This window comes from Pyrgilauda ruficollis, unplaced genomic scaffold, assembly GCF_017590135.1.
Source record: "Pyrgilauda ruficollis isolate IOZ18807 unplaced genomic scaffold, ASM1759013v1 scaffold53, whole genome shotgun sequence".
Taxonomy (NCBI): Eukaryota; Metazoa; Chordata; class Aves; order Passeriformes; family Passeridae; genus Pyrgilauda; species Pyrgilauda ruficollis.
Window position 1 is genome coordinate 2,804,066 of NW_024526933.1, and position 27,094 is coordinate 2,831,159.

Here is a 27,094-nt window from a genome sequence, read left to right on the forward strand (position 1 = left end):
GAGGGGGGTGGGACAGTTGACCTGCTGAAGGGCTGGAAGGCTCTACAGAAGGATCTACATAGGCTGGATCATGGCCTGAGGTAAACTGTATGAGGCTCAATAACACCAAGTACCAGGTCCTGTCCTTGGGTCACAACAGCCGTATTCACTGCTACAGGCTTGGGGCAGGAAGGCTGGGAAGCTGCCTGGTGGAAAAGAATCTGGGGCTCCTGGTCAATAGCTGGCTAAACGTGAGTCAGCACATGCCTAGGTGGCCAAGAAGGCCAATGGCACCATGGCTTACATCAGAAATAGTGTGGCCAGCCAGACCAAGGTAGAGATTGTCCCTCTGTACTGACACTGGTGATGCTGCACCTTGACTACTGTATTCAGTTTTGGGCCCCTCACTGCAAGAAAGACATTGGGGTGCTGGAGTTCATCCAGAGAAGGGAAAATGAGCTGGTGAAGGGTCCATAGCACAAGTCCTATGAGGACATGAGCAGCTGAGGGAGGTGGGGGTCTTTAGCCTGGAGAAAAGGAAGATCAGGGTAGACCTTACAGACTCTCTACAGCTGCCTGAAAGAAGGGTGTGGCCAGCTGAAGGCTGGTCTCCTTTCCCAGGCAGCAATGGGATAGGACAAGAGGAAATGGCCTCAAGTTGTACCAGGAGAGGTTTAGATTGGATAGCAGGAAAAATTCCTTCACTGGTCAAGCATTAGAATGGGCTGCCCAGGGAAACAGTGGAATGACCATCCTCAGAAGTATCTAAAATACATGTAGATGTGACATGATTTACTGGTGAGCACAGTGGTACTGGGTTAACAAATTAGACTTGATGATCTGAAAGGTCTTTTCCAAATACAAGGATTCTATGCATTCTGAGATTCTTTTCTTGTTCAAGGGAGAAGGTGCCAGTATACTCACACCACCACACAAAGCACACAACCCTGTAGTTCTTCCTGCATGTTGAAGAGAGAGGACGTGTGGAAGTGCGACACTAAACCTACTTGGAGACTAGGGGTACTGGAAGAAAAAGCAACAGCCAAAAAGCATTCACCCATAACAATTACTGTACCTGTGTCTGTTGAGCCAAGTAGAAGGGTTGATTGTACTTTTGACCCTGCTTAAAGGACTTCCATTTTGCAGTTCCAAAAATCAAGCAATAATGACCCCAGCCAGGAATAGAGGGGCCTTCCCTTCAGCCAGGCAGAGGACAGCTGGTTTTACTGGACTGTATGCATTCAATGGCCTGTAACATCAGCCCCACAGGAGTCTAAAGATACTGGACATGGTGCACAGTATACACCAAAACCACCAGTTACAGAGAAGCAGATTCCATCTCTGCTTCTGGAGTAATGCAAGTATCCTGAGAACTGTCCATGCTGGAGGCTGAGGTAACCCCATCTTACAAGAAGCAATTGTGATCAGCCCAGAGATCCATGTGTCCTTGCCATAGAATACGTCAGGAGAGAATATTTCAAGGACCCAAAAGAGTACCAGTGAGCTTTTGGCATAGCTGCCTTGAGTACAGAGAAGATTAAACAGCTGTCTAATTTGCCTGGCCATTCAGACAATCCTTCCACTGTGGTGTTGCTGTAGGTTAGAGAACAGCAGGTGTTAGGATAATGCATCAGCTTCAGTACTGAACCACTACAGACTCTGTGGTTCCCATACATAACCCAGTCCAGTGACTGGAGAGTAAAGGAATCATCAGTAAGACTCATTCACATTTTATTAAGTCCCTCTAGGTCAAAGCAAAAAGGTAACAGAAAGTGGAGGCTAACAGTGGAGTGCCATGTCTTGAATGATGTCACACTGCCACTGTGTGGTGCCCTATTAGGCATACTGGAACTCCAGTGGGAACTGGGGCCAAAGGCAGCCAAATGGTATGCAAACACTGATATCACTAATCCATTTTTCTTGAACCTTTTGACAGCAGAGTGCAGGCCACAGTTTGTTTTCACATGGAAGGGCATCCAATACATTTGGAATTGACTGCTCCAAGGGTAGAAACACAGGCCTATTTGTTGATACAGATAGATCCAGCCTGGAGTCAAACAAAGTGAGGCTCCTGAAGACTTGCAATATATTATTGACATTATTGTGTGGGGCAACACAAACAAGGAAAAGCATGAGAGTGGAAGAACATTAATGCCAATTCTCTTGAAAGCGAGTTTTGGTTTGAAACAAGGTACGGTCAAAGTACTTTCACAGGAAATCCAGTTTGCAGGAATAAAATGGCAAGATAGGCATCATCATGTCTCAATGGATGCAATCAATAATATAACAGCTATGTTTTCACCAACTAACAGAAAAGAAACACAAGCTCTTGGGTGTTGGAGGTTTCTGGAGAATGCATATTCTGGGTTACAGTTTGATTACAAGCCCTCTCTACCACATGACCCATAAGAAAAACAACTTTGAATGGGGTCCTGAGCAGCAGTAAGCCTTTGAACAAATCCAGTAGGAGACAGTTCATGCATTAGCACTTGAGCCAGTCTGAAGAGGATAAGATGTTAAAAATATGCTTTATACCTCAGTCATAGTTAAAGGCCGTATGTGGAAGCTCTGGCAGAAAGCTCTCAGAGTGACTTACAGTTGACCCCTAGGGTTTTGAAGCCAGGGATATAGAGGATGTGAAGACCATTGCACTCCAGCTGAAGAATAAATACTAGCAGTCTATAAAGCAATTTGAGACGCCAGTTGCTAATGAAGCACAGTACCTTCTGGTGTAATTTTGATTGCCCATGTTCTTCTGAATGTTCAAAAGGAGACTTTCCTCTACACATCATGCAACTGATGTGACATGACTAAGTGGGTCACACTGATAATCCAATGAGTTCACATGGGGAGCCTTAACCACCCAGGAATCCTGGAAGTGATCGTGGAGCACACAGAGGGCCAAAATTTTGGAGCGTCACTAGAGGAGGTGACTCATGCTTAAGAGGTCCCACTGTATAATAAGTTAACAGAAAATGAACCAATATGCCTTGTTTACAGACAGATCCTGTCATGTTATGGGAAAATATTAAAGGTGGGAAGCTGCTGTGCTATATATTAAGTTGCAGAAACTGCTGACGGACAAGGTAAACTGAGTCACTCTGCAGAAGAGAAAGCACTCCAGCTGGCTTTAGACATGGCTGAAAGAGAAAAATGACCAGTACTTTATCTCTGCACTGACTCATGGATTGTGGCAAATGCTCCAGGGGTGACCATAGCAATGAAAGCAGAGCAGGTGGCAGAGCAGAATTAAACACATCTGGGCTGTTGAATTGTAATGAGTTATTGCTGCTCATGTGGTGAACCTGGTTGTAAAAGTACATCACATAAGGATTCATGTAGCAAAGAGTCTGCCACTGAAGAACATTAAAACAATGAGCAGGTGGACCAAGATGCTAAAATGGAAGTGACTGAGATGTATCTGGACTGGGACTATAAGGGTGAACTATCACATATCTCTCATATGATATATCAAAACACATACAAAGAGAAGAAACATACAAATGGGTCCATGATCAAGGCATGGACTTGATCACTGATGCCATTGCACTGGTTATCCATGAATGCAAAGAATGTGCCATAATTAAACAGGCCAGGAGCTAAAACCTTTTTGATATTGAAGATGGCTGAAAATCAATACAGGGACCATTACCAGACTACCATGAACTTACTACAGAAAGCACCATCTGCTTACAGTGATGGAAGTGACTATTGAATGGTTAGAAACATACCCTGTGATCCATGCCACTGCCTGGATTATTGTTTTGGACCTTAAAGAGCAACTTTGGTGGTAACTGAAATAATTAAATCGCACAACAGGACTCATTCCAGAAGCAGACTTGTAGCCTGGTCAAGGGGCACAACCTCAACCAGGTGATCACATTACCATGTATGCACCAGACTCCAGGAAAGCTGAATGGCTGTTAAAAACTACACTGAGCGTAATAGGTGCTGGGGCATTGGGCTGGTATAAAAGTAAAGCAGTGGGAGAAATTAAGACCACCCAATTGCTTAAGAGAGATTTCAGGTCAGAGTTGCAATTTAATAGAAAGATTACAATAGTGCAATAATACACAATAAAACTGGCTTAGACCCATAAAGTCAGACTACAACCTGGCATCCTGTTGGCCAAGGTGGTGCTTGCAGTCCTATCAAGTGGGAATTGCAGTCCTGCTGAAGGCATGGTTGCAGTCAAAAGTGGTGGTCCTCCTCTGGATCTATCCAGGGGTGGTGGGGGTCCCAATTCCCTAAACACCAAAATTATACATAGTCAGGTTCAGGTGAGAATGCTCAGTAGCTCCCCCAGAGCAGGCAGTTTCACAGTGGAATGATGTAATACTTTGAGTCATTGCAGCTGCCTGTTCTGCTAGTGCCATTGAGTCCATTATGGCTTATTGGCAGAGATGACCCCTTCAGGATCAGTGGGGCTCTGCTGGTGTTTCCCCAGGAGTTAGCACTGCAGAGTCATTTGTTAAGAAAAATAAATACTCCCCTCCTCACAGGGTTTGGCTCTTCCCCTCCTCACAGGGTTTGGCTCTTCCCCTTAACACCCAGCTTGTAGCTTGAGGCGTCAGCTGGGCATCTACTGGGCATCTACTGCAAACGACCCATCATTAACAGTTTCTCAGAAATCATGTAGAGGGCAGTAGAATACTCAGTTTGGTAACACCCACATAGTGCTGAACTGGAATTCTTTTCCAGTAACCAGGACATACATTCAAGCATGGTGAAATACATTTAGCAGAAGCCACCTGGCTAGTTAACATTACAGCATCTGCCACTCGACCTGGCCCTGCTAAATCAAGGTCTCTGTGCACTGTGGAAGAATAAAAGATCCAAACAGTACATAAGAGAAACTGACTAAAAGAAACAGCTATTCCTTCTTCAGGAAAGGGTAAACATATTCATGGGATGGTTTTTGCTTAGGGACCTGGTTGGACTTGGTAAACACAGTAAGATGGGCAAGTGCAATGTGCACCTCAGGGTGATTTAATCCTGAGTGAAAATAATTCACTATTTGAGTTTTAAGATGGCAGTGTTTGTCACCATGACATATTTTATAAAAATCCTTTTGATAGGATTTTCTCCTGACAAGCTGAGGAGCCTCAGAAATAAAATGTAAACAATAACTATCTGCTGCTGTGGAATGCAGCAGGTGCATCTGTGATTGGTCCATGTTGGTTGTTTCTCATTAATGGCCAATCACAGCCAGCTGGCTCAGACTCTCTGAGAGTCATGAGCTTTTGTTATCATTCCTTTGCTTTTCCTTTCTAGCCTTCTGAAGGATCCTTTCTATTCTTTTAGTATAGTTTTAGTATATCATTTTAATATAAAATCATAATAAATCAGCCTTCTGAAACATGGAGTAAAGATTCTCATCTCTTCCCTCATCCTGGGACCCTCAAACACAACCACAAGTGTTACTCAACACTGTATATCACCACTGCTATGGCTGCAACCTATTGAAGGTATTCTAGCAGAAACCTCTTGCTGCTAGCAAACCTAGAGACAAGAGCAAGAATTCATTGTTTGGTTAAAATTTACAGTCTAGTCCAAAGGGACCAGAGTTGGAGAATGTAATGGATGTACTTTTAAGTTGTTGTAAAACTTGATTTGAGCTGGGTGTTACAGAAAGCCCTACAGCAGAAACTATTCAAAGGATGATGAAGGAATTAATACAATGAAGGATGAGCATCATAAGAAGGAGTTGACAAGAAAAGATGTGTGCTAATGTCTTTACAGACAATTTGATGGCTGAGGACATGGTTGTTAATGTCTTTGAAATGAGTCTCAATGTCTCTACCAACCTCAAGCAGTGGGTTTGTTACATAACCCAGACAGACTGACTCTAGAATTTTAGGGTAATAGACAAATGAGTCTGGACCAAGTGTACTGCAGAACCCAGAAAACTTGAAATTCTGAATTTTGGAGGGAAATGACAGGTTCGAGGGGAGAAATATGTGGTAAGTGGTTCAGGAAACCTGTGCTTTCATAGTTCCTCAGCCAACGGGGATAGGAAGAGGGCGGCATGCAACTAGGAATTTAGGATAAAAGGAGGCTTCATCCTTTAAAACCTCTAGAGAGAAACCTGATGGGGGCATGCCACAGTGGACCCTTTCCCTTCATAAAATAATGTTGCAGGACTCCTCTCTCTCCTTTGTGGACACTGGCTTTCTGTAGTGTGATTTTCCACACACAGTGCGAGTGTAGCAGTGACCTGAACAGAGCTGCCTTCAATGCCAAATGACTCCATGCAACACACTACTTCTCCCATCCTGAGTGACCACCATAACAGAGAAAGTCAAACAACAAATAAACACACTGAACATTTTGCAGATAATTATGGACATTTCACGAACATCTTAAGAGGAATCAGGTATTTGATAAGGTGAGATCTTAACATGATATAAATGACGTGGAATAACTAGTGGAGAATGTTCTAGTTTGGGCTGGGGTAGAGCTAGATTTCTTCATGGTAGCTGGAATGGAGACAATTTTTGGATGCGTGCTGGAAAAAGTTTTGGTAATACAGAGATCTTTTAGTTACTGCTGAGTAACACTTAGCATCAATACCTTTTCTGCTCCTTATACTACCCCACCAGCAAGTAGTCTGGAGATGCACAAGGAAAAGGACACCATATTTGGCCAAGTTCTTTTTGAGTGTAAATGGCCATACCCACTGTCTTCCAGAAAATATCACCACAAAATATCTAGCAGACAGGTTTCCTGATTTATCTTCAAGTGACACAATCTATCACTGATGAAGACAAAGAGCAATATTGTCAGTGTTTTTAGTAGCTTTTCAGGATGGAGAGTGTTCCAACAGTAAAATGCTGAGGTGACAAAGCATGTATGGGGCGAGGCTCCAAGAGCTATCTGAGTTACAGTCAAAACAGGAGTCTACCTCTGCTTCCTACCACTTCTGTGCTTGTGCAATTCCATCCCCATTAGCATAAGTATGGCAAAAGTATAATCACAAACTGGCCCAGTTTGTCTCACAATGCCACATAAAAATGCAATCCTTTATTCCTTGGTGAACAAGCTTTCATAAAGGAAAACAGTATCTTTTCTACAACAGCAAAATAAAACAAAACCTATTTAAAGGATATATAAAATTCTTGCTTTCTCAAACTGTAGAGCAAAATGTCTGCAGCAGATTCAAGATCAGTACTCAAAAAATTCCACAGACTACATGTCTTAAAAAAAAAAAAAAAGACAAACTTGTGATGCCAAATTCTGTGTTTGTTCTTCAAGCTCAGTCTTATAATTTATATGCATCTGGCTGATCCTACTTGATTTAGTGAGTTGTACTCTTGTACTATTTATCAATTTCTCTCTCTTATTTTACTACTGATAAATTTAGAAAGAGCTGCTAGTTATCTTTCTCATTTCAGTATATTTGTATTCTGTATGCTAAGTTTACTTTTTCCTCACAGAAACTGACTAATTAAATCTTCATGCTACCTATTTAGGAAAAAAATCTCAGTGGATCAAAATTTAGGCTTTCCAAGCAAGCTGCATGTGTGTTTAGGACATATGACATTTTTAGCCCATTTCCTCTTATTTTTGTCTGACCATAGAAAATGCTAGTATTTGAGTATACAATAATCCATCCAATTTAAATTTAAATGAGAATCATTAACTTCTATAAAAACCATAGGAATTTTAGTTTCATCAAAATGACAAACTCTGGACAGCCTTGCATGGCTGCATTATTGAGAAGTTTTCATCAGACCAAAGATTGTTTGACCCACCTCAGCCACTATGAATGAAACATACTGAGCCTGCAGCCACTCAACAATTTTAAGGAAGAAGGAGCAAGACAGGGTTCAGAAACATCTTCATGTTTGGTATCCCAGCCACACCTGCTTTACAGCAATTGTTTTGGTAAGATACGCTATCCTTCCACGCCAGGCCCTTTCCAGAAAGCATCTTACCAGGAAAGGGTAATAGAAGGGAAGTCAAAAGTATATTTTGACTGTTAATGCAAAGCACTAGGCTGCAAGTTCCTATCTTGGAAAGGTACCATAAATTATTCTGGGAAGTTTCTACTGTTTACCTATCTTCAAAACCTATATACTTGTACACATTTTGCTAAGGAAATTTGAACTGCAATGGGAAGGTGAATTCTCATGAGGACGACCTCATAAGGCTTATTCATATTAATAAATATGAATGCAAAAGCATGGTACAAAGAGACCCTTTTCAATAAGTCAGTAAATTACATACTTGTTTTCTGGGAGATAACTGCAATTTACATTATTCACCTCTTCAATGACCAAGATCAATGGCACCCTGGCCTGGATCAGCAATAGTGTGTCCAGCAGAACCAGGGCGGTGGTTATCCCCCTATACTCCGCACTGGTGAGGTTGCCCCTCAAATTTTGTGTTCATATTTGAGCTTCTCACTGCAAGGGCATTGAGGTGCTGGAGCCTGTCCAGAGAGAGAAGGGCAATGGAGCTGGGCAGGTCTGAGGCAGCAGGGTCTGGAGCTCAAGTCCTGTGAGAGCGGCTGAGGGAGCTGCGGGTGTTTAGCCTGGAGCAGGCTCAGGGGAGACCTCTATAGCTGCCTGAAAGGAGGGAGCAGCTAGGTGGGGGTCGGCCTCTTTTCACTGGCACCAGGTGATAGGCCAAGAAAGCAGAGCATCAAGCTGAGGTAGGGGAGGCTCAGGTTGTACATTAGGAGTAATTTCTTCACAGAAGGCTGATTAGACATAGCAACGGCCTGCCCAGGGACGTACCACGACAAGAGGTTTAAGGAAAGACCGGCCGTAACACGTCGAGCCTCGGGCAGGCACGCTTTCCAAGCTCCACCTCCACCTCCGCGTCCGGTCCCGCCCCGCCCCGCCCCGCCGGCTGCGGAGGGCGGGCCCGCGCTGCCGGAAGACCTGCGGGATCGGGCGCGCCGCGGGAGCAGCGCTGCTTCCGTCGCGCCACAATGGCGAGCTCTGGGCGGCGGGCGGGCCAGCGGTAGCGGGCGGTGAGTGCCCTTCTCTTGGCGGCCGGCGGCAGGGCGAGGCCTTTCCCGGCGGCGGGCGGTGTACACCGGCGGCCTGTGCCCGTCGCCCGCCCCTTTGCCTCCCTCTCTCCCTCCCTACGTCTCTCGATCCCCTCGTGCCTGGCCCTGCCGCGGCCCCTCTGCTCGCGGGCTGTGTCCGGCTGAGGCGGCAGGTTTGGGTTATGCTGCGCCACAGTCCCTCCACCGGAGTTGGGGGTCGACAGGAGGGGGCTGGGGACCTTCGTTAGCCTGTGGGAGGCCCAGGAGGAGCGAGCCGGGAGCTGCAGCGTGGCGGCAAGGGAAGCCTGGCCCACGTAGTGTGTTTCTTGCGCCGGTATCTTAACATCTGCGCCTGGGTCCCGCTGGCAACTTGGCCGGCGCTGCCTGATGCTGCAGGCCCCGCAGACAACCGTGTGCTGCCCGTGTGCGACGCCGCTGACCCCCAGGGCAGCCCCCTGCCCACACCAGGCTCGCACTCCAGTCGTGGTCGGGAGCCGGAGGCGAACGTGAACTTTGAGTTTTCTGTTTCCTTCCCGTGCAGGGAGGTATCGTCATCCAGCCTGGCGGCAGGGTGTGGGCGTTGCTTCTGGGGATGACTCTGAAATAGGCTGGGTTTAGGTCACTCTGAAATTCGGGTTTGACAGCGTTTCTTGCCTAAAATGGAAAGCATGTGCACTTCGTGCATTTGAAACTTTTCGTTCTGCTCTTAGCTGGAGCAGCTGCGTTTCCAGAGATGTACATAACTGGGTAAAATACTGTTCTTTAGGACAGGAATTCTATTTGTTTTGTTGCTTGTGTGGGACCAGAAAACTATCTTAATTTTAAGAGAGGCATAAACACTAAAAGCCTCAGGCCTGTAACATGCAGACACTGAGATTCTTAAGAGTGCCTTTGTGGCCCGCAGAACTTAAAAAAAAAATTAAAGTGAAAGATCATCTAACCTTCTCCCATATTAATGGCATCAGAAGGGCATTTTGTGATGTTTAGGTGCTTGAAAATTCTCTTTGCATCTCTACAGTTTCATCTGCATCTACATGTATTTTGAAAGAGAAAAATCTTTTTTGTTTGGTTATATGTGTATTTAAATAATAAAATGTTCAGTGTTGAGGAGACCACTGCCATTTAACATGTTTTATACAGTCTCTTCCTGAAGTTCCCCTTTCACTGTCCACGTTGATAGTGTTGGAGTTAGAGCTCTGTGGAAGTGTTTTGCATTAACAAAATGGAGGTAACCAAAGAAAGGGGGTGGATGTGCAAGCAATTCAGTGGTCCAGATGTTTTAGACAAGGCTAAAATAATATGAGGAAGGGGTGCTTAATACTGAGTAATGTGAGACCACACAGTGGTGGTCTGGCTAAAATGTGCAGAGAGCACATTGTTTCTAAGTCCATTATATCATACTTTCCTGATAGCTAGTTTGCAACTTAGCTTCTTCATCTCTGTCCTCTGATGATCATGATCATCTGAACAAGGTGGACAGTGTCTACTGTGGGCAAAGAGTAATATTCTGATGTGTAAAATGGCCTTGGGGTCATCCTTGCCTCCTTTTTTGTCTCCTTCAGCCATTCTTCCAAAACTTTCCCATACTGAGTTGAGACTGATGTAGACTCTTAAAATTTTCTATCTGTCCTAAAGACCTTAGGGCCTGGAAAAGCCATAGGCCTTCTCTGCATTTTATAAACCACCCATAGGTGTTAAGACATACTAAGAGAAGAGACCTAACTGAGTTTTGGCCTTTTCTTGCCTTAGTTTAAGGCAGGGCTTTGATTGGAGATTTCCATAGCAGTTAATACCCAATGTTCATTTCTTGATTGATTTTTAAAATACAGCTTTTAACTTTTCGACTTCTAGGTGGGAATCGCTAAATTGAACAGCAATAACCATGGGAGATGCTGCAAAACCTTGCTTTGCCAAACAAAAGAAGGAACAGGAAATTTTGCATCCAGAAGAATTAAAAGAAAGTCCCTTACAGATAGTCTACCAAGTCATGGATGAATATGGAAGTGGCTGTAGCAATAAAATAGATACTAGCCTGCAAAAGAAAAAGGGAACTCCAGGTCATTACGGAAACAGTCCCAGGCGAGGGCCACGAAGTGTTTTGAGTAGCCCTAATTCACTTAAAAACACAGCTTACAGTCAAGGGTCAAAGTTAAGTGATATCCAAAGAGACCAAATCCAAATGAAGAAGTGGGTATCTGATGATCACCATGGTACTTCTGACACCTGGAGAGAGTACCGTTCTGCTGCCTGGATTCCTGGGCATGGCAGGACAAGAAAGGACTCTTTTCATGAGGTGGAAAGTGCTGGAAACAGAAAAGTAAGACGACAACTTCAGGAAGATTTAATGAGCAAAGATGTGCCAGACGTGCACAAAGGAAGTTCTGGTAATCACATGTTTCTTTGTTTTTGCATAGCTATCCAGTACAGTAGCTTCCTGCATGTGTTATTGGAAAGTAAAATTTCAAGATTCACTATTAAAGCAAAAAAAGTGATTTTGTTCTCTCATGTATTGCGAGCTATTGACTGCTCTATACTTGTAGTACTTCAGACAAATTGTTACAGCAAATAATACTGAACTTGTTTTGTAGATTGTGTTGTCTTTGTAGTTCAGCCTGTGAGTGATAGGAGTACGTAAATTGCAGCATCTGTGTAGTGTCCTTGTTTGTTGTTTTCCCTGTACAATTTCATGGAATCTGTCAAGGCTGGTAAGAGATCTTTCAATTAGGTTGATAACAGGGTAAGATTTTTGGAGCTACCGATGAGGTCTTTAACAATGGGTCTTAATGAAGATTGAAAACAATTGTCAGTACTGTGAGAACTCGGTACAGGAATAACGTGAGTCTAGTTCTTCATACATGTGTAACTTCCCTGTGGGCAGTTGGTACTAGTAATCATAATACATATCCAAAGCATTGAAATGTCAGGAATGACAGCTTAAGGGAGGGTGAAATGATCAATACAATAGTATTTTCATTGAATGCAAGTAAAGCAGAAAAAGGAAGCTTAAAAGAATATAGAGAATATAACTTGTGTGTGATGCTGCTAACATGGAATGCCAGTCAAGGAGAAACCTGTCTTATTTTATTTAAGAGTGGCAGTCAAAGACAGTAGTGATCAGACCCTCTGCTGAGAAGAAGAGCTACTGCTGGTTGACACTAGGAAGTCCAGCAATTAAATGTCCTTTCCGTTGATACTAGCTGTCACTAAAAAGATAAACTGCGAACAGGTGCCCAGTGTCTCTCATTGTTAGAAGTAAGCTGCACACAGCTCAGCCTCACATGAGGAGAGAGCAGAGTGTTTTCACAAGTTTTTTTTTTTAGTTAAAGTTTTCTTTAGTTTCTACTTTTACTGGATGTAATGAACTTTTTTTCTGTGAAACTTCAGGAACTTACTGAAATAGATTTTTGGAACCACTGACAATCATACCTGAGAAATTAAGGGAAATGAGCTACTGATAACAGGAGTGGGCAAGTGTCTCTTAAAAGAGGAATTAAAATAATTGGTGTGCATCTTAAATCTTGGGGGTCAGTTTTGGAACAAATAATATACTGTAAGTATTTGAAAGGTAACAAAGATAAGAAGTAGTAAGTACGCATTTGTTAAGGAAAAAGTATGCCAAACCCTAATTTGTTTATTTAAAATAGTCGTGAGTCCCCTGTGGACATGGGAACGTCAGTTGGTAGGTGTTGCTTGTACTAGTACTGTACTACTTTGGATACTCTTATGTGACAGTTCTGTAAGTAAACTAGTGGAAAATTGTCAGTATTAAATTAATATAAGAGACTTGCAGACCTGATTAGGTGACTATACTCAGAAACTACTAAAGATTTTGTCAATTAATGAAAGTAATGAGTGAACGTCTAGTGAGTGAGGATTCTATTCCGTTCAATGTTTGTTATACTACTCTAATGATGAATGAAGACAGCAGACCTATTAATTGTGTGCTCTGAAAATTGAATATGCTGTGAAGCTGGTAAGAATGGAATGCAGAAAAGCAGGAAGGTCAATTAAAATAAGTTTGCACAGTTGGAGAAATGACCTACATATAGGATGAAATACAAAGGATATGTAAATGCCATTGTTTAAGGAGGAATATCAGCTGTGCAAATAAACGAGGGAAAGTTACTATAAAGTAGTATCTTTTTCGGAGAAGGGTCTGAAATGATAGTGAATCAGAAGTTGATAATAAGTAGTTATTGTCATGGCGTTGTGAGGCATGAAAAATGATTCACAGTCTGAAGTATCCCTCTTTCTGAGTAGTACTCCGTCCAGTTTTGGCACCCCACTTGTATGAATAAAATGGAAGCTGTGCAAAGAAAAGCAAGAAGGTTTTCAAGATATGTAGGAAACAGAAGCTATTCAAACTGTAAACAATGCCCAATATTTCTGCAAAATTAAGAGTGTAGGGTGGCATAGTAACAATATTCTGTGTAGGAAGCTATAAAAAGCTGATGAAGTAAACTATATTGTTTCTTTCCAGTAGATGGGACACAAAGCAATGGGCCTAAAATTGAGCAAGAAAGATTCAGATGAGGAATAAAGGTCAAGTTTCTAAAGGTAAAGCTAGGGAGGTTCTGGATAAGTTGTCTGGGCAGCTCATGGAAAAGGTACTTGAAGGCCTTTAAGAACAGGTTAGCTGAGCATTGCTCAGATTTGACAGAGTTCATTTCATCCTGCTCTGAAGCACAGGCAACAGGCATGGCATAGCGTACTCCTTGTGGTCCCTTCAGAAGTTCTGTGTCAAGTAGCAAAATTATTAAAAATGTTTCTTCCAGTATTTATTTGAAATATTTTGTGCAGTTGTCCTTTTCATTGCCTTTATGTCTTTTTTTATTGTAGCTCATAAGGAAGTTTACCAAATCTGAGACGCTGTTCTTTAGTACTTTATTTAATCATTAACCTATAATTAGATTGTCACTATTGTACCTACCAAATATTAGAAGTATTTATTTAGTTTGTAAATTTTTTTAAAGTTACTTGTTGGCTGCTGAAATGATTGATAAGTAGGTAGTTGTCACAGGCTTTTCTGTGAAAACATTGATATACCTCCATGTTCTATCCACACTGATTAGTTAAAAAACATAGTGAAACAGATGTGACACATCTTAGGAATTTGAGCAGAAGTGTCAGTGCAAAAATGGAAGATGTGGGGGAAGGTTCAGAAGCTCAGACTTCTGTTTCTGCTCCCTGGAGATTCCTTTGGAGTACTTCTACAACCTATTAGGCCTATATTCTATTTATTGCAGTGTGAACTTCTGCTTCTGCTGAAGGAAAGAAATTATGTTACCATCTTTGCCCTGGTACTGTTCACCACTAATACATGCATGCTGCATAGTGAACTGAATAAAATAACGGGTCACAAATATACAACTCTGTTGCTTCCCTTTTGCCAATTATTAGAGACAAAAATTGTGGTCATGGGAAAGAAATTTCGTAAATGTATTTGGAAGAGGAGTTTATGAGGTTTTTTTGTTGGCTTTTTTTGCCTTTTTTAATTACTACAAATTAAAGCCTCATGCTCTGATAAAAGTTTGGGAGTCTAAGGAAGTTGCATGAACTTTCTTTGAAGAAGGGAACTTTAGAAATTCCAGGCATTGTGACACCCTGTATAGCTGTACAAGTGAAAGGCAAGGTGTGAAAATCTGACATGTATATTTATTCCTGAGATGATTTTTACAGGTATTGGCTTTGGGCCAGTAGCAAAATGATGATAAAATTCACTTAAAAGTAGAAGTGGTATTTAGATTAATTTGTTCCAGAGCTTTTGCTGTAAACACAACAAGCTTTTTAAGCATTATTATTATTATGACAGTTTTACAGCTTTGTTAAAGTAATGTGCACATACTTAGCAAGTCCATTCTTTAGTCTCTGTAGCCAGCAGAGGTGCTTACTTTTTTCCACTTGTTAATTTAATGGTGTGAAGGTAGTTCTGATCTGTGTACTGGTTTAGCTGAAAGGCAAATTACATTTTCACTGGTAATAATCCTTTGTTAATAGTCTAGCTTATTTTTCTACCAAAACCTAGCCAGGCATCCCAAAATCTTTAGATATATTCTATATTTCCAGTGTAATGACATACTGGTATATTTATTGCATTTAGGGTTTTGGGGTTTTTTTGTGTTGTGGCATTGGGTTTTGTTTGGTTTTTGTTTTTTGTTTTTTGGTGGGTTTTTTTTGGTTTTTTTTTTGGGGGTTTTGTTTTTTTTTTTTTTGGGGGTTTTTTTTTTTTTTTTTTTTTTTTTTTTTTTTTTTTTTTTTTTTTTTTTTTTTGTTTTGTTTTTTGTTTTGTTTTGGTTTTTTTGCCAGTTTTAACAAAGGTATCTACATAAGGCAGTTTCCCTCAGTGGAACAAATTAATTTATTTATTTGTAGTTTGGGACAAAGGCACTATAGGTTGTGATACTAATATACACTTACTATTATCCACCTTGCACCGGACAAATTGTGAAACCAAACCAGGAAACCAGGTAGGTGAATTGTGCTTTCTTTGACTGTCATGTGAGTAGGATGTTAATTAAGGAAAGAAATTTTTTTAATGCTATGTGGCACTCTGCAGTTATTTGATATGTTTGCTCTCATAATCTTTATAAGAAATGAAGAAACTTAGAAAACCAAGAAGACTGAGAAGAACTAGAAAAGATGAGTGTGATCATGATGAAGTGGAAGGTCCAGTCATAGATGAATCTGTGCTGTCAGCAAAAGAACTTCTGGGACTGCAGCAAGCTGAAGAACGATTGAAGCGAGACTACATTTATAGACTGAAGAAGGTGCTGCTGTCTTTACTTGTACAGATAGACCTCTCCTATTTTTTGTGCATATAAATATATTCTAGATGGTACACTTTGAGCAATATCTGTGATTGTAGTTACAGAAAAGTTTAGTTGCAGAATTTAAGTAACGATATTGCTGTTAATGAATTGTGAAAAGAAGAGGGGTTTATCTTTTAGGTTTTTTGCTACAAAATTAATAACAGTTCAAGCTCAAAAAAATGGCTGCTCCTTTAGTTCTTGGAATGACATCAGTTCTTAATTAAAATGCTGGAGTAGTTGTTTCTTCAAGTAATATATTTTTCCGTGGGCATTGGGTATTTTCTCCTGTGAAAGATAAGGTATTGGGTGTGATTGATATGGTATCATTTTTCTGACATTATATTTGATGTGCAAACTTTTTGATGGCAAATACGAAGTGAAGGAAGCTAAAGTGAGTGGATGTATGTTTCAGAGTTAGTCCCTTGAACTTAGCAAGAGTACTGAATGAAGTGAAAATAATATTTTTATGTATTTTGAGGGGTTTTTTTTACTATCTTTATTTTAGCAACCTCGAAGCTACCCATCAGCAAAATATACCTGCAAGTTATGTGATGTTCTGATTGAGTCGGTGGCTTTCGCTCATAAGCATATTAAAGAAAAAAGACACAAGAAAAGCTTAAAGGTGAGTTTAGCACAAAAAAAGTATAAACTGTAGTTTAATGAAACCTTTCTTACCCCACTAAAAATTATGAGACTGCACTGCTTTTAAAACCATTCCACATTTAGTTTTTACCATGTTCCAATCTTTTTAAAACCTGTTGCATAGTGATGCTAATGAAAACAGTGAGCCTGGGACCTGGACTTTGCAATGAGCAGTAGGAATAAGCAAATGCAGTTGCTATGGCAGAATGAGAAGTTACAACCTGTATGTCAGAATGAAGATTTCAGTTCAGAAATACTGCAAAAATTAAGCACCTGTGGAGTATTACAGATTTGTTTATATGTAAAGGAAATAGGTTTGTTTTGAGCATAAGCATCAAAATAACTTCCAGCATAATATAAATTTTACCTTTTTTTAAAAACATCTTCTATTTCCCTGCTTGAAGTGGACAAAAATACATCTCATGCAGATTTTCTGTTTCTTCCTCTCTAGCTTCTACATTTTCACACTTCATAGGTGATAAAAGAATTGGTGATTTTTTTTTTTAACATGACCAATACATGTATATATATCTCTGAATGTTACTGAAGCCTCCTGCAGCATCAGATTCTTTATTTATTCCAATTATCTGCATTACCTGAAAAATTTGTGGTGGTGGTATTACATGGAATGAGTTATTGGCATTCATTTTAGCATGTAAAGCAACTCAAGAAACTTACTAAAACATTGTTTTTATCTTGAAAGGAAAAACAAGAAGAACAACTGCTGACTGCTCTTCCTCCTCCAACGCCTTCCCAGATACAAGCTATTGGTGTTGCTATTGAAAATGTTGTGCAGGAGTTTGGCTTAAATAATGAAGATCTAGAAGAAAGGCTTAACATTAAAACAATGATGGAAAACTTGCTGCGTCAAAAATTGCCAGGTATTATTTGCAATTTAGGTGTTAGATATGCCAACTTATTAAAAACAAAATAACAACAAGAACTGAACAAACAAAAAAGAAATCAACCAGAAAAAATCCCCAAGAGCTTATGAAATGAAAACTGAATTAAAAACCTTGGCTCTCTAAAGCAGCATGTTTAGTGACTAGTCTGTTGAACAACTTGATGTAGCAATATAAACCTGTTCCAGAATTAAATTACAATAGTGTTCATGACTCAAACAGGCCTGTAGTAAAAAGTGAAGATAAAAAGAATGTGGGAAGGATTTGACCTTCATGATAAGCCTTTACCAACAACAGCATGGGAGGCAGGATTTAGTAGCAGTTCTGGGCTGTTGAAGACCTTTTTTTCCTGTGCTTACTGAAACCAGGTGTAGGTTTAAGATTTATTAGTAATGCTGTAAGTAGCTACAGACTTAGAGTTAGGCATAGTGTAAATGAAGTATAATTATTTTTGTTGCAGAGTGTTCATTAAGATTGTATGGCTCCTCCTATAGCAGATTTGGCTTCAAAACTTCAGACTTAAACATAGATACCCAGTTTCCTGCCAATGTAAGTAAGGCCATTTTATTAAATGTTTGTGAGTGGTTTTGAATGTTTGCATCTTCATGTAAATTATAGTGTGGTAGTAACACTTTTTATAAAAGCCCATTGGGTAAAACAGAGGCAGTCTGGTCTTAAAATAACATTCTTCATAGAACTGTAGTCATCAGGCAGTGTAATACATCTTTGTGTTTTGTTGAAACTTCTTCTGAAAATACTTAAAACATCTGTACTATAGCAGTCCTCTGAGACAGATGATTATTTATATTCTCTGACAGCTGGAATAAATGACACTTCTGTGATCTTGTTTCAGTACTGATTCACATATGCACATTTTGACTACTGGGTTATATTTGAGCCATGAAACCTCATGGTTATTTATATGTGGAGTAATTTAAGGTCTTTATTTGTCATGTTAATTGTTTTTATGCATCTTTGTGCTTGAACACTGAAAAGAAATTAAGGATATGATTCCATACTTAAACTTACTCCTTCTGTAGTTGATTTGGCAGTCCCATTGTTAGAATTTAACATTTCCTTTAAGAAACCAAGAATGATCTAAGTTCATAAAGTGCATAGAATTTTAAAAAGCCATAATTCCAGTCTTTAACATGATGTAAGTCCACTGTGTCAGAATGCTGTCATATTTAAGCACACTGAAACAATAATTCTGCTCGTGGGGGTTTTCTTACCATAACCAAGTCTTTGATAGATGTACAAATAACTTTAGGAACAATTCCTTCAGGATTATATTTTTTTTCCTTCAAAGCAAGCAGAGCCCCTGTTCCTTTTGATACAACTTAATAATAGTGAAGTACACGTAGAGGTGGTGTTAAATTTGAGTTGTAGAAAATCACTTTCTTGACAGGTGGTTGATACAAAAACAGCTTTATTCCTTTTATTGACAGATGACCCAACCAGATGTTCTCTTACTTGTACAAGAAAGTCTCCAGAACAGTGGTAAGAAAAAAATGCTGCCTTCTCAATTTCATTAAACTATTACTGCTTAGTATTGTTGAGTTTCACCTCTGCTGAACAGGTACATCACATGCTGTTCTTTTTTTAGAAAGATCTGAGACTGAATAATACTGCAGAAAAGAATACATTAGGAAAACTACTTTTGGTTTGACATAGAGTGTTACAAGGGCTGAAGTTCTCATATTTTTGATGATGTGAGAAATTCCTAGTGGGAGGCTTTCTTCTACATTATGAGGGAAGATGTGTGGTAGACTCTGCTGCCCTCTCCAGCCTGCTCTATTAGCCGTGCATAGTACAGAAAGGAGCCTAAGTTCTTTAATATGTAACAGAAACCCAGTAATGTACTTTAACATTGTGGTCTCTTTTCCTGTAATTACCTGCATAATGACATGTCTGTCAGTTGCAGGTGATGGCCGTGATGACTGCATACAGGCACACAGAGTTTTTTTCAGATAATGTAGCTCTGCGCGTTAATACAAGGAAATAAAGTTTAAGATCCTTTAAAAAACTGCACTTACTCAAACCAATTCAAGCATATGCAGACAAGAAAAAAAAATGAAAATATTGGGTGGGGAGCATGAAAACTATTATTTTTAAATGCAGATTGCAAAAAGTAGCTTCACTGTTTTCTTGCCTTGTTTTATGTCCACAGTTTGGGAACCACACCACAGGGTTCAAAACATGTATGTTTACTGATCTCGATTTTCTCAGTGGCCCCCCCACCATCACTGCATGTGCATTTTATTGTCTGGACTGTTGTGGTCTTTGAGAATGGGGTTATTTTTAAGTTAGGTTAGAGGAAAAAGATCCAGATTTCTTAAGAAGTTAGGATCACCATTGTATCACAAAGGCAAGTAATATTTGCATTAATGTGTTGTGCAGAGTCTTCTCTGTGAGTGAGAAGATAGAGGGATAGAGTATTAGGTGTTTGAGGTACCTCAGTGGCTAAAGCAAGATAATTTTCAGTGAAATTAGGTGTCCATTTGGCTAAGTAACATCACAAAAATATTGTCATTTCAGAATTTTTGAGTAAAGTATCTGAAATTGTTTGACAATTTCCTCCCCTCCTGGCCCAGTGAAACCATAATTCTCAAAAGGTATCAAAAAATAAGTCTAGTTTGGATCAAATCAGCACCACTAAGAGAAGGGACTAGGGTGGCTGACAGCTGAATGATATAAAGAAGAAAAAAAGAGAAAAAGCATAGCAAAAGGACATCATGTAGGCAAGCCTGTTCTATAGTTACATAAAAGATTGTCAGATAACCAGGGAAAAAACTTTATTTCTGTATAGTAGTAATGTAACACTGGGTTTTTTTTTATTTTTCACACTAATATTGTTCCATAGGTGTTGTAGTTGTCTCTGCATGCCTCAGTTACTCAAGGCAGCTGTTAATATATACCTCCTTAATTTTACCTACTGTGTATATATGAATTTTGAAAAGTTTGGTTTTTCTCAGTATTTTCCTAACATTCTTTATTGTATAGACCATATTCTTCAACAGATATGTGAAATTCTTCTATCACACATGAAATACATAAATTACATGTACTTTATTTTTTTCAATACTAGTCATTGTATTAGAAGCTGAAATTCTACCTTTACTCCTCTAGTGCATCCAGTTCAATGTACTTTTTATCAAACTCATGTTTAATGTAGCTTCTTCTTTTTCTTTTTCCCACTTAGAATCTTTTACGGAAGTTGATGCAGATTTCCATGCTAGAATACCAGTGGTGGTGTGCAGAGAAAAGCAAAGGTCTCGGTTGTCACTTTGTGTGTTCTAATAGTATATAGCAATGTAAATTATATTACCACCTGATAAATGACGTTTCTGTACTAAATTATTACAGTTCCATGGATCTTGAAACACAAACTAACACTCATGGGCAAGTCATTCCTAGCCTAGAATAAGAGGGTAAGGGTTGTTCTGTCCTCAGCTGTGTATTTCCCAACCCCTTCAACCATTATGGCTTCCAGCATGTACCCTTGCCCTTCCATTTGGGATTATTGCTTAAGCAGAAACTTTCCTTTCTTGTAGGTAGTGGACATACCATATGAAATTATAGATTTCTGTAAGGATAAGAACAGTTTGCTTAGCTTCGCTTGTATTTTGAGAGCAAGTGAAAAATATTTTATTTTGCCCATTTGATGAATGTCAATTAAGATTCATGAAACATTCTATAAACAGCTACTGATGAAAATATTACCAGTTATTTGCTGCTACCTTGATTTTTCAGTGTTTAAAAATATTTTATGTTGTGTGAAAACAGCATAGAACCTGTTTGATGGTGGGTGTGGTGTGGAAAGAGATTTTTGTTTCATGAAGAAAATTAATACTATAACTTTTTCAGTTCAGTAAATTAATTTTAGAAAAATACTTAAATTTGAATTGTATCTTAAAACACTTGTACAGAAAATTATAATGCATATATTCTCAACCTAACTATAAATCAAATTAGTATTGCATGCTGCTTTTCATGCAGAGATGCTGTCTTTGAGAGGCTGTCAAGTCTTTCTTTACAGCCTTCTGCCACACTGTTTTGTGAGGTGTTATCTGACCTATGGATGTTACAAAACCTTCAAGATCTTTAATTTCTTTTCGGATTTTAGTGGCCTTATTTGTAAAGTGAGTGCAGGGAATGAGAATGCTTGTCTGACAGCAAACCATTTGGCTACACTTGGAAAGCTGGAGCCTACTATCGTACCTTTAGTGATTGCCTTCAGGTACTGGGCAAAGGTGAGAGTCATTTGTATTCCCTTATCTGTGAATAAATATTGAATTAACTTTGATATCATGCCTGTAGGTGTGGTTTAGAAAATGGTTGTTGAAACAGCCCTTGGAAAAAGAGTTGAAATAAGGACATAAGTTTTTATAAATTTTACATTTTATAAATTTGTATTATCCTTTGTGTGTGATAATGTTCCACTAAATTTCAAAAGTGGAATTTTAAGTTTCATTCAGTGTAATGCAGACTGTAAGTATCCTGCTCTGTTATCAAACTATTGAGAGGAATGTATATGAGATACAATTGCTAGTTTCTTGTAAACTTAATCCATCATGAAAAAAAAGGAAAAAACGGTCTTTATTGTAGGTGAAAACAATTTTGGGAATTATCATAACCAGTAAAATTTATGTGTCTGCAATTAAAATATTAATTAGAAATTGAAAAAATTCTGACTTGCACTGTATCTATGCAAAAGGAGCTATCATTTTTTGCAAATATGGTTTATGCTGTCTGTTTTGCCAGTCTCTGTCCTTGTGGCTCTTACGCTGAAAATGTGGTAGTATGGTAGTAACGGCAGTAAATACTCAGGCCTTGAAAAAATTGCATCTGGTAAGAGCTCAAAGATATCTGAGTTTCTGTAGTATTCAGTGGGACTTCTGAGCAGTAATTAAAACAAAAATTTTTTAGTATTACTTGAAGCTTTAATGGCTGCACAATTTGTTTTTACAGTTATGCTGTGTTGATCGTCCTGAAGAGGGAGGCTTGTCACCTTATGTGTTCGCTTTAATGGTTATTTTCTTTCTACAACAGAGGAAAGAGCCTTTTCTGCCAGTCTATTTGGGATCATGGGTATGCATATTAATACATTGAGTAGTATAAATGAGAGGACCAGTTGCTTGTGATGGTATATAATCTGTCAGCTTTATGCTACTCTGAGCAAGCCATAAGCGAACCATTTCTTGAAGGATTAGGAATGTGAATTCATCATCATTCAATGACTACACTTAACTTTAGTATGCCTAGCTGTAAGGTGGCATTTCACAATCCTAGTCACTGAAGTAAGTGCTCTGTTGCTGCTTCTGTGAATAAGGGGAGGTGGGCATTGAATAATGCATTTTGCAACAATTTACTTCTTCATTTTTTTCACCTTTCCTCCAGACTGTTGAGAACTCAATCCACATAGCTACATCCCAAAACAATGTCTTGGAATTTGCCATTTAATTCTCCAAAAAACAGAGAGGTATCAGGACAAGAGAGATAAAGGTTGGGGCATATTCTAGACGTGGAACAGTTGTTTTTAAACTTCAGTCTGCTGCAGTGTGGGGACTAAAATTTAAACTTCATGTGATGTTTCACTCTGTTTCTTTTTCTGTTTCCTCTAGATTGGAGGATTCTCATTAAACAAATTAACTAATTTTCATCTGAGAGAAGTCAAGAATGATGCTGTGGTTTGGGAGCATAACCCCACTGATGACTCTGATTTGCCGCAAGAAACTTCCCCTAGAAGGGGCAAGGTGTGAACTTTTAAATTTGCTTCTGTAGTAGTCTAGCAGACATTGCTGTTCTCAAAAAAGAACAATATTCTATTTCATTTCTGTGCTTATGTTTCAAAACTGTGAGCTGAACTAAGAGATTGGATGGCTGCTTGCTTCAAGGTCTGTTGTGCTCAGCTCTTGGTGCTAAGGAGCTGGCAGGAAAATAGATATAATTTCAAACTCTTCAATAAGACCCTGAATTTTAATCTGTTGGAGAGAATGTGGTTTACAGAGCCAGAGTAGTTTTATCTTGGAATTAGATTAAGCATATGAAAAATATTTTCTCTTTGCTTGGAACTGTTCTTACAAATTATTCCTATCATAACTTTGTAAGAAACAAAGTTTGTACGAAACAACTTTGTAAGAAACATATGACTGCATGTTGCGAGAGTTAACAGTTCAGCCTAGACTTGGCTGAAAAATAGGCTGTATAATCCATTCTGGCCTATGACATGAGATACGCGTTTTTCTTTGAAATTTATAAATTACAACATAAACACTTAAAGAAGCAATTGTTATTAATCACTGATGCTACTCTTTACCATTGCTGCATTCTTTCATTTTGAAAGATTTTTGAAAGATACATTTATACTGTATCTTCCAACTTTTTAATTGTGGTTTTTATTGCAGTTGCAAGTCGAGAACCAATGATAAATTCTGCCACACTAGATTACAGACGACATAAAGGAAGAGTAGCAGTTAAACAGTTAAATGCTTGTGTACTACGTATTATTTAAGGTTTTCTTCTGTAATTGACAGGTTCCCTTAGTATTTGATGTAGGTCAGCAGTGTTCAGCACCTGTTGGTCAGCTCTGGCTTGAACTGCTTCGTTTCTATGCTTTGGAGTTCAATATGGCTGATTTGGTTATTAGCATACGACTCAAGGAACCAGTGTCTCGTGAATTAAAGGACTGGCCTAAAAAGCGCATTGCTGTGGAAGGTATATAAATATCTCTTAACAAACTTCAAAGAACTGTAACTTAAATTTTTATAAGGTGCTGACTTGGCTGTTATTATTGGCTGTTACAACTTAGAAATTTTTAATATTGGACTGGTTATAGTAGAATTTTTTTTTAATCAACTTGATATTTCTATTGGGCATTATTTTTAACATTATCAGAAATAATTAAGTGAACTAAAAATTGTATTCGGCACAATTTGTAGATCTTGTGTCCCTACACAATGTTTAAGAGTTATGACCAATTCAGAATCTGTAAGGATGTAAGTGTATTATTCTTTTTTTAAGAAATTAACTCTTTCACTGCTGGCTCACTTCTTCTTTCTACTAGACCCGTATTCAGTCAAAAGGAATGTGGCAAGATCTCTGAACAGTCAGCTAGTGTATGTGTATGTTCTTCACTGTCTGAGAGCAACTTATAAGTATTTTGCCTTGCCTCACAAAAAAAATGCAAAATGGAGCAAAATACCCTCTTCAAATGCAAATGAGGAGAAATCCCAAATGCTGCACCATGGAAAAGATGCTATAAAGCATGAAGATTCTGACTTGCAAAACTTGGAAGGTAGAACAAACACAGCCATAGTAGAAGATAGCATAACAGAGGATACACATATTCCCAAGGAACATAAAATTGGTCCTTCAAAACTGTGTGATGGCTCAGAAAGTTTCACAGAAGAAGAATTGGCTGATGATATAAGTCATCTGGGAATTACCCACGAAGATTCAGACTGTATAATTGAGGAAGTTATTTCTGGAGATAATGAGGATTTTAAACCTAGTTGTGAAGAGACAGAGAGTGAAAATGAAGATGAAGAAGAGGAGGAAGAGGAAGAACATGAACAACAAAAAAGACAGTGGGATACTGTTTTGGCTGCTGAGCAGACAATTGATGAAGACAGTGACAGTGGAGAACTCCCTGTTATGGTGAATGAGGATGAAGTAGAGACATGCAGGATTTCAGACTCAGAAGGTTTTCAACACACTGCACTTACAGAGAGTGATGAATGTGGCTTGGAGTGCAGTGGTATAACAGATGATAAGATCGACATTGATGAGTATAGTAGCACTGAAGGTACTGATGAACTGGATGAGTCCCCACAAAAATTCCTGTGTTCAGCAGAGAGTCAGATATCCCAAATGATTAACTCAGATGATGAAGAGGAAGAAGAGGAAGCACCAACTCTTCTAAATCAGAGAGAATGCAGTGCTGCCATTAGAGCTGGAGGTGAACTAGATAACACCTGTACTGGATCTGGAGATGATGATGTGCTGTCAGAGGAAGACGATTTTTCCATCCCCAGTAAATATGAAAACAAACAATTCAAAGAATGTGTAGCTGCACCTCTGAGAAACAATTTGAGTCAAGAATATCTTACTGAGAAGGGAAGCCATTCTGAAGAGAGCACAGCAGTTGAACAGTGCTTAGAATCTGAACTTTTTTATGAATTCAGTAAACAAGCATTTACAAAGGGCAAGGTAAGCAAGCTGTATCAGAACATAAACATATTGCTTGTGTTCTGTTAGAAGTTATATGAAAGTGTTGCTCCAATTTATTAAAGTACTGTAGTTTTTAAAACTAATCTTGCTTTTTGTTCATGCAGTCTCCTACAGTAGTATGTAGCTTGTGCAAACGGGAAGGTCATTTAAAGAATGATTGTCCAGAAGACTTCAAGAAAATTGAGCTTGACCCACTGCCACCACTGCCACCCAAGTTTTCAGTTATTCTAGATCAAGTTTGTGTCCAGTGTTACCGTAAGTTTTTTCCTTTGAATATTGTGCCATAAAAAAAGAATCTGAAAAAAAAACGGTAATACCCACAGACTAATGATGTTATAAGGTGACAGTTTATTTGCTACATTGCCTCCAACTCTTAGATACAATTCTACGATTTGGCTTAATGATAATGGCTCTTACAGAACTGCTGAGTAGTTTTTATCTACAGAGCTAGAAAGTGTTTAGATTTTTCTTCCAACTGGCTGGTTGATTACTCATACAGGAAAATAGATTTTCTGAGAATTTTGGGTGGAGTTTTTGACTGATACTTTTGTATTTGTCTGAATTGAATTATGTTAACTGTTCCTTAACTTGTAGTTTTCATTAAAAAAGACTTGAGTATTCTAGGAAAAATAGTGTCAAAATATCATTTTGTAACATTTCTCCACTTTTGTTCTTTTCAGAGAGACCCAACTTTCCTCCTTTCTCTCTCGCCATTTCTGACCAGACAAAATGCATTGTTTGTCTAATTAATGTTTTTCTTTGAGCAGGTATTTCTCTTCTACTTCATCCTTGCTTTCTTTCCTTCACATGTGAATTTTCTCTTCTCTTTCCCTTCCCTTGCCCCACTGTAAACCCCTCTCTATTTTCACTTGAGTCTTTGCTCTTCCTAAAGAACAGTTGCCTAAACTGTTGTCATTTTTTCTTCTTTTTTAAAGATGATTTTGCTCCAAATATGGTAGAAGATCACGCTCGGGAACATATAAGACAAAGCTTAGAAATCTTCATCAGACAGGATTTCCCAGGTAATAAGGCCATTCTAACTTCATATTTATATTTTTGATTGTTCATACTGGAGTGTTTTCCAAGAAAACGTAACTTCAGTATAATAAACACTTTAGTTTTGAATATTTAACCCATATTGTTGCTCAGCATTGGAATACTTCATTACATATAATTTTTGTTCTAAGTCTTTTAAACTTTTTTTAGGTTTGGAATTTTTTATGTATTCATATATAGCACACATTAGTAGGAAGGAACAATGGCAAGTTAAGGAAGAAACAATCAGAGTGGAATAGTTTTACATTTCTTATTTTAACTTTATTTATTAATCAGACTTATTTTTGTAACTGCTCTTACAAATAACAAGGTTTTTTTAGTACTTCCTACTGAAACTTACTGGGCTTGGAATATTTTAAAATATAGGCACAACATCTGGCCTATTCACAGAATCTAGGCATTTGATTTTTTTTTTCCTTTGTTTGTTTCTGGAATTCTTGCCTGTAACACCTGGACTACAGTTCATGGTCTTTTAA

The 27,094-nt window shown here is 38.9% G+C and overlaps 1 protein-coding gene across 3 annotated transcripts in view; it reads left to right on the forward strand.

Annotated features, from left to right (window-relative positions):
• The first annotated feature begins 8,850 nt into the window (after positions 1 to 8,850).
• The window catches only part of TUT7 (terminal uridylyl transferase 7), a 34,613-nt gene continuing 16,369 nt past the window's right edge, over positions 8,851 to 27,094 (forward strand). For all 3 annotated transcript variants that reach the window (XR_005956245.1, XM_041480755.1, XM_041480756.1), the window contains exons 1-15: positions 8,851 to 8,959; positions 10,829 to 11,361; positions 15,569 to 15,744; positions 16,292 to 16,408; positions 17,132 to 17,309; positions 17,791 to 17,879; positions 18,779 to 18,830; positions 20,533 to 20,602; positions 21,457 to 21,583; positions 22,302 to 22,421; positions 22,955 to 23,086; positions 23,867 to 24,047; positions 24,397 to 25,541; positions 25,667 to 25,817; positions 26,498 to 26,584. Coding sequence is in view for 2 of the 3 variants with exons in the window: in XM_041480755.1 (XP_041336689.1) it covers positions 10,860 to 11,361; positions 15,569 to 15,744; positions 16,292 to 16,408; positions 17,132 to 17,309; positions 17,791 to 17,879; positions 18,779 to 18,830; positions 20,533 to 20,602; positions 21,457 to 21,583; positions 22,302 to 22,421; positions 22,955 to 23,086; positions 23,867 to 24,047; positions 24,397 to 25,541; positions 25,667 to 25,817; positions 26,498 to 26,584 (3,127 nt within the window). In the remaining variant the exon portion in view is untranslated. The remainder of the gene's footprint in view (positions 8,960 to 10,828; positions 11,362 to 15,568; positions 15,745 to 16,291; positions 16,409 to 17,131; positions 17,310 to 17,790; positions 17,880 to 18,778; positions 18,831 to 20,532; positions 20,603 to 21,456; positions 21,584 to 22,301; positions 22,422 to 22,954; positions 23,087 to 23,866; positions 24,048 to 24,396; positions 25,542 to 25,666; positions 25,818 to 26,497; positions 26,585 to 27,094) is intronic.